The 7,038-nt window shown below is 50.2% G+C and overlaps 1 protein-coding gene across 5 annotated transcripts in view; it reads right to left on the reverse strand.

Annotated features, from left to right (window-relative positions):
* LEF1 (lymphoid enhancer binding factor 1) overlaps window positions 1–6,804 on the reverse strand; it is a 69,834-nt gene extending 63,030 nt beyond the window's left edge. For 2 of the 5 annotated variants that reach the window (XM_061478380.1, XM_061478370.1), the window contains exons 1-3: window positions 5,625–6,202; window positions 4,677–4,740; window positions 3,043–3,176 (exon numbers count right to left, since the gene is read on the reverse strand). In XM_061478380.1, coding sequence (XP_061334364.1) covers window positions 3,043–3,176; window positions 4,677–4,740; window positions 5,625–6,200 — 774 coding nt within the window. In that variant the 5' untranslated portion in view covers window positions 6,201–6,202. Of the gene's footprint in view, window positions 1–3,042; window positions 3,177–4,676; window positions 4,741–5,624; window positions 6,205–6,629 lie in introns of those variants that run through there. The other 3 variants (XM_061478393.1, XM_061478377.1, XM_061478386.1) reach the window with 3 other exon arrangements.
* Between the last annotated feature and the right edge of the window lie 234 nt (window positions 6,805–7,038).

A 7,038-nucleotide genomic window follows, 5' to 3' on the forward strand; every position in this document is an offset into this window, starting at 1 on the left:
GAGCAACCACCAAAAGATATCTCAAGCACACTGGATGCACATCTACCAGGTGTTGCTGTGGTTTCAGTACCATCACGTGCCACTTCTTCTGCAGCCACCCAAACCAACTGCTTTGCTTTCCTACCTACCCAGCTATCTGATAAGAATACAAACTGTGGTGCAAGGCTTGTACCTGAACTTGTAATTAACACTCTCTTGCTCCTACAAATACAACTTGTAAAATGCAAATTGGTTGCCAGTAAAATGATTTTTTTTTTTTTAAAGAGAAAGAAAGAAAAAAATAAAAATAAAAAAAAAAAAGGAGGAGGAGAATAGGGAAGATGAGACCACTCTAATAACAGCAGATTTTGGAAGATTTGAAATCCTCCTCATACACCCTTTCCCCTCCAAAAGCTGCACTGAAATTACATTTCAGTTTCCTGCTTTTACAGCTTATTAGACATATTGTGGCTGACTACAGACTTCTATTTTTAATTTTACAAAGCAACAATGCAAAGTGTTTGCCTTTTTTCTAATAAAAGATCTCTTTCTTCCTACATATGCTGATGAAAGTAAATTTTTTCCCATTCCAAGACAGTTTTGCTCTCTCTGCCATGGCATAGCGATCCAAGGCTGCCTCCGTCATAGATGGTCCCTGCCTTGGTCCCCCAAGGATGCATCCCCTGGGCAGTTTGCAAGCAGCAGGGTCTTTCCAAGGTGAAAAAAGGATTCAGCGCCCCAGGGCGGCTTTTTAATCCTGCCTAACACCTCCAGGCAACAGATGCATCAACAAGAAGCGGCTTTGTCATGTAAATGGCAGGGCACAGGTACACACAGCAGGGCTGCTCCATGCACAAATGGCCGGGGGCTGCCACCCCAGGGGACACATCCACCTCCAGCGCTTGCTGATCTCGGCTGCTCCTTGCCCCGGACATATCCTCCATGAGAGGACAGCAACAGCAAACCTGCGGAGCAGTGGTGGGGACCTCACGAAGGTGAACAGGCAGAACCATGCGGCACTGGAGCGATGGTTGGCCACGAGTGAGCGTGTCATCTTCTGGATGCAGCGTTTTGATCTCGCACGCATTAAGACCCAGCTGTCAGCTAGGAGACTAACGAAGATTATAGTTCAATTAAACAAAAAAATTATTTAATAACTCAAGCGTGTAGCCTTGTGGTTAAACTGAATGAACTCCAGGCTTATGTCAACATTGCAGCCCTGCAACAGCACTATTCTACCAAAATAGTGGTGCTGCTCGAACATGCAAGAGCAACACTGAACTAAATTAGCCCCTCAGATGTTCGGCAGGCAGCTTCACAATTAGAAAGCAGATGTGTTTTCCCCCTCCTCCCCTCCAACGTACACATGTAGGACAGTTCCTCAAGTACCTGAGCTGACAGCCTCCCGCAAGAAGCCAATATTGTGGGGTGTTGATGCCAAACCAGTGCAGAGCAGCAGCCCCACGGCATGCATACGCAGAGAAAATCCTCAGTGAAGAATTAAACTGGATTTTGTTGTTCAAAGCCTTGCACCAGTACTAGGGACTTTCTTAGGAAGGTAACGTGGGAAAGAGGGGTAAAAGAAGGTCTGAAGTTTCCCAGGCTTCTAAGGGGAAGGTTTGAGCCCTCAGCTTCAGTGCCCTCTCTTGAAGCTGCATGCTTTTCCCCACAGTACATCCAAACTGAAGTTTTCTGTACAGCAGCATTTACAATGACAAATACCAACAGACCGTGGTCATCATGCTTCACCCTAAATGGCTGTAGGCCTCTGAACTGTAATTTAAACTCAACCCACCCTGTCCCCCCCGTCCCCCGTCCCCCCCCCCCCAGGTACGAACAGCAACATACTGCATGAGGTTTTGCAAACCTTTCAAACACAAATGGTAACATATAAAGAGGACAGATCCGTGTGCTTCCCAGTGCCAAACTGCCCTGTCGTTCCAAATCCAAACATCCACTAATTTAACACACTTTGCTACTGTCAATTACCAATACAGATTAGGCCCCCTCTTTTTTGCTTTTGAAAAAGTCACAACCTGAAGAAAAATCAAGAACGCTGGATGAGCAAAATAATGCCAGTTGTTTGACAGAGACCGACAAGTGAAAATTTAAGAGCAAGTAACATAGAACACAGCTTTACCACAGGGAAGTAACAGCATACAACTTCCCATATCACAGCACATACAACTGCAGCGGGATTTTTCAGCAGGATGCCTGCAGCAGATTTGTTTCCTGCTCCTCTCTGGTTCTACTAATATAATTTCCACAGCTTGTTTTAACATTGCCTCCCCATCGCTCTATATGTATACCAAGAGGATTACAAAAATAACTGAGAATTGACTACTCAAAATTAAAACTACATTAAAACCCATTGAAGGTGCATCTACACCAATGGAAGCAGAGGGACCAGCCTGGAAGAATCAGTGCCTGCCATAATGTAAGGGAAAGCTGTAACTACTTCAGCACAGTTTATATTAATTCCTAAATGAGTGTTTCACAATTTGTGGCTGAAGATACAGAGAGTGTTTCAAAGCAATGCTGCCAGATACATAAAGCCCTCATGCAGAGCAACTGATGGCAGAAATAAATATCAATCAACAAAGAGCAATGCCACATCTGAAGGGAAAAAAAAAAAAAATCCAATCTTTTCATCTTATTGACAAGCAACTTCAGCAGTTCTGCTTCCAGCCCTCAATTTTCCCCAACAAACGAAGAGTTAAAGCCAGAAAATTCACATTTGTCCCAGTCACTACAAAGATGGCATTTACATCATTCCGCCATACACTATCCTACAGTTGTAAACCAGGGCTCCCCCCTCAAAGCCCCCAGCCCTGTTCAAAGGATGTCAGACACCACAGACGTTAATCTCAGCTTTTCCACTGCAATCATGACCAACACATCTAAGAGCTCTCAAACTCCAGGGGACGGAGGCTCTGAGGAGCAGAAGTGCAACCTTCACCATAACTGAAGCTACTCAAAAAAAACCCGGCATGAACACACACTGAAAGCTGAACAGGAGGAAACCCAGCTCGCCAAAACCGGTCTTTGGAAGAGATAACTCACTGTTCTGGGAATGGGTGGCGACAGAGATCCATTAGGCATGTATGGGTCGTTATTCATATTTGGCATCATGATATACCCAGAATAACCAGAGTATGATGGTCCCTTGCTGTATAAGCCACTGTCTGGATGCTTTCCTATGGAAGAGCAAACAATGATTACATTATTGCCCACATATGCATTTCTTGTAAGTTAGAGCACTTAAACAGGTATTGTGCATTCATAAAAATATTTTGCATGCAAATGTTTCTTTACTCATGGAAATTGCCTTTGACAGAGAGGGAAATGCAGAGATTTGTAATAACATTTTTTAAGAAGAGTTAATTCTTAAAGAAGCAAGTACTCTCAGTGAGGAGTTTATGCTTAAAATACGGAACAGCCTCAGAGTAACCGATTTATTTTGTAAGTCCCTGTTCAAATCCAGGCAGAAACATCAGCAATGACATTACATTTCTCAAGTAGCAGTTTCCCCCCATTTTATACAACCCTCTAAGATTTGTGGATTCAAAAGTATTGCCAGTATCGGTTTCCAGCATCACTGTTAGAAAAGGGAGGAACAGGGCAGTGATAACTAGATATAATCATTTCCTTCTCTTGCTGAGCCACTGCGTGCAGCAAACAATTCATTCTGGCCATGCTCACAGGCAACAATTAGAGGGCAGAGGCTGGCTTGGAAGGAGACCCTAACAATTTTGGGAGGTGGGGGTGGGCTGTTGAACACACATGGCATTACAGACAAGAGAGAAACCAAGTGAGGGCAGCTGTTTTGTAGGAAAATAAAGAATTTGAGTCCAGGTCCCGAAAAGAGGAGTGAACAGGTCTCCCACCTACATGACTGGTGACAGTGTTACTACTTGAAAGTGAGGTTTTAAGAGGATGCAAGGCTGAAAAGGAAATTATACCAAGCTGACCTCCTCCTCCTCACTGCAAAGATGCTGCGAACATGGGCATTACTGTTTTTAGGCTGTTTACAAACCAATTCAGATTATGGTTGCCACAGAGTCCCAGAAAGCACCAAGACTGAACTGTGCCTGTCTTTATATGGAATTTATGATCTGGTTTAGTTCATGATGATAAGCATTTCATTTTAAACATAATCTCCCATCTTTCACAGCACATGTTCTTTGTGCGTGTGTCCAGCTTCCTAAGTGATATACAGCGAACTCTGTCATTTCCTCTGTCCTCCTCAATCAAAATTAACCAGCTGGTATGTTAAAAAAAGCAAGAGGTCTGCTCATGCTTAGATTTGAAAGAGGAAATTTAAGTCACAGACTTTGGCTATGGAGAAAAAGCACTGAGTTTCTGAACACACAAAACTCAGCTGCACTGTATGAGTGAAGAGATAGATGTGTTTAAGCTGATATCCTAAAAATAGTTATTTCTTCAGCAAAGATCCATTTGGCCTACTTATCAGTTTCTAAACAACTGAAATACCATTTGGTCACTCAAGATAAACGTCCTGCACATTGATTTCCTTTTTAAATGTGCTTTGAAAGCACCCTGGCATCCCTCTCCCTCAAAGGGTACTAAATTTATGTTTCCCAAAAGAAACCCTGCTCCAGTTTGTGGACCATGTGGAGGCTTCACAGGGGGACTAGGAGGGACAATATTGCAAGACAGGACCATGCACTTCTCACCTTCCTCGGGGTGCTCTCTGCCTTTATCATGGTAGGAATCTGGCGCTTGATTCTGCCTGGAAACCTGACCGAAGGGAATCCACCATAAGAAAAGAGTGAGAAAAAGGAGAAAAGTCATTGTATGGATGCCCATCTATCTGCCACAGCGCTACAGCTTCTTGTAGAAGGAGAAAAAAAGAACAAGAGATAAGCATCTTTCTTTTCCGTCTTAAGTCGCCTGGAAGACAACTATACCAGAAACGTTTGTGTAAACGATCGTTTTATGGCAACGACAATAACTACGGAGCTTTGCAATGCGTTTCTAGCAGAAGCGCCCCTACATTTAACGAAAGAGGCTTATTTCTGGAAAGCATTTGTAGCTTTGGTGGCCAAAACACTATTGGTAAAAAGATACAAAAAATAATAATGAAAATCAGGTTGCCCTCATTACCAAATCTCTAGGGAAGAAAAAAAAAGAAGGAAAAAATAGCAAAAAAATAAACACGCACACAAAAAATTTAAAATCCTCGCAGGTTCCCCGCTCGCCCTAAAGTTGTTTTAGCGTCGGGTATTTCTTCCCAAACAGTTTTATGCAAATCCTTCAAAGAGTTTACGGCTACTGCTCCGACCCCGCGTATTTTACCGAGGAAATTTCATGGCTGCTTGAGGTTTCATACCACGGCACGTCGGGGGACTCGCGGGAACTTTCTCGTCCCGGGCCAAAGCGCGGAGGGGGCCGCCCCCACCTCCAGCCCAGCGGAGGAGTGCGGAGCCCGCTCCGCTTCCCCTTGGTAAAGGGAGTTCAGTCGGGATGAGGTTTTTCATTTAGGGGAAATTCGGAAAACAGGGGTTTCCCTGACGCCCCACCGAACCTCCCTCCCTCCCGGCGGCAGCGCCCGGACCCCAACAGTATCCCGTGCCCCCTTTGGCCGCTCCGAGCTGCCCCGCGGAGACTCCGCGGCCGCGCACCTCGTGCCCGTTGGCGCCGGGGGCGATCTCGGACTCATTGACGAGGGACGACTTGATGTCGGCCAGGTCGCCCTCCTCCTCCGGGTGGCTGATCTCAGCGAAGATCTTCTCCTTCTGGGGATCCCCCTCGTCCTTGAAGGGGATCATCTCGTCGGTGGCGCAGAGCTCCGGGTCCCCCCCACCGCCCCCTGCCCCCGGCAGCTGCGGCATCCTCACGGCAGCGCGGCGTCTGCTGCGGCCGCCGGCCCGCCGCGGGAAGGGGAGCGGGAGGAGCAGCGGGGGGAGGAGGAGGAGGAGGGAGGAGGAGAAGGAGGAGAGAGGAGAAGAAGGAGGAGAGAAGAAGGAAAAATCCCGTGAAGTCCTCGGGGTTGCTCTCGGCAGCTGGAGACCCCCGCCCGCCTGCGCGCCCCCTCGGGGCCGAGGTACCCCTACTACCGCACGGCCCCGGCCCCGCGGGGAGCCTGACCCCACCGCGCCGCACGGCCGGAATAGGTCGAAATGCTCCCGTTTGTATCCTGCCCGCCCCCAGGGACAGCGCCAGGACCCGCCTCCCAGGAGCCCAGTCCCCCCACTCATCCCCACCCCCGGGACCCGGGCTCACCCTGGGAGTGAGGGTACGTGGAGGGGAGCGCAGCCCTCCCGAGTTTCGCCTCTGAGTGAAGTTGCCGCCACCCGGGCGGGTTCGAGTTAAAATGGCTGGGGGGGACGGGCAGGGGGAGGGGGCGCCCCGGGGGACGGCGCTGCCCTCGGCGCGTACCCAGCGGGCCTTTGTCCACAGCTTCGCCCGCGGCAGCGGGCACGGCTGGGCTCGGCGGCACCGCGGGGAGCGGGGGCGAGGAAGCGGTCCCGGGAGGAAGGGAGGGCAACAATGAGGGAGGGATGGAGGGGGTGGCCGAGGATCCCCCTGCTTCCCTCCACGCCCCCGGGCAGGGAAAAAAGTTGCCGCCGCGGCGCCTCCGCGCCGCCGGCAGCCTCCGTGCTCAGGGCCCGGCGAGGAGATGGTACCGCTGCCGGTGCCGGCGGGCACGGCGCCCTACGGGGGGGCAGCGGTAGGGCGCGGGGCGGTGGCGGCGCAACTTCAGCATCGCTCACGCCCTCCCTCCGCCGTCGGGGAGGAGCGGGGACGGCGAGGATGAAAGGAGCCGCCGCCGTGACTGACAGCGCGCCCGGGGCGGGGGGGCCGGGCGGCGGAGAGTGGAGGGCGCCGGCGGCTCTTTGGGGAGCGGGTGTGGGACAGCCCGCGGGCAAACTGTGGTCGGGCTGCGCCGAGAAGCCTCCGTGTGTTTCTGTGTGTCTACATGTACTTGTGTGTGTGTGTGCCGAGCCGGCCACTGCCGCTCCCATCCCTCCCTCCCAGCCAGGAGCCCGCCGAGGCAGGCGGAGGCACTCGCTGTATCCCGCGGCAGACCTGCTT

The sequence above is a fragment of the Pezoporus flaviventris genome, unplaced genomic scaffold (assembly GCF_033815535.1).
Source record: "Pezoporus flaviventris isolate CSIRO_AGI_PZ_B2104156 unplaced genomic scaffold, CSIRO_AGI_Pfla_v1 ptg000002l, whole genome shotgun sequence".
NCBI classification, from domain to species: Eukaryota; Metazoa; Chordata; class Aves; order Psittaciformes; family Psittacidae; genus Pezoporus; species Pezoporus flaviventris.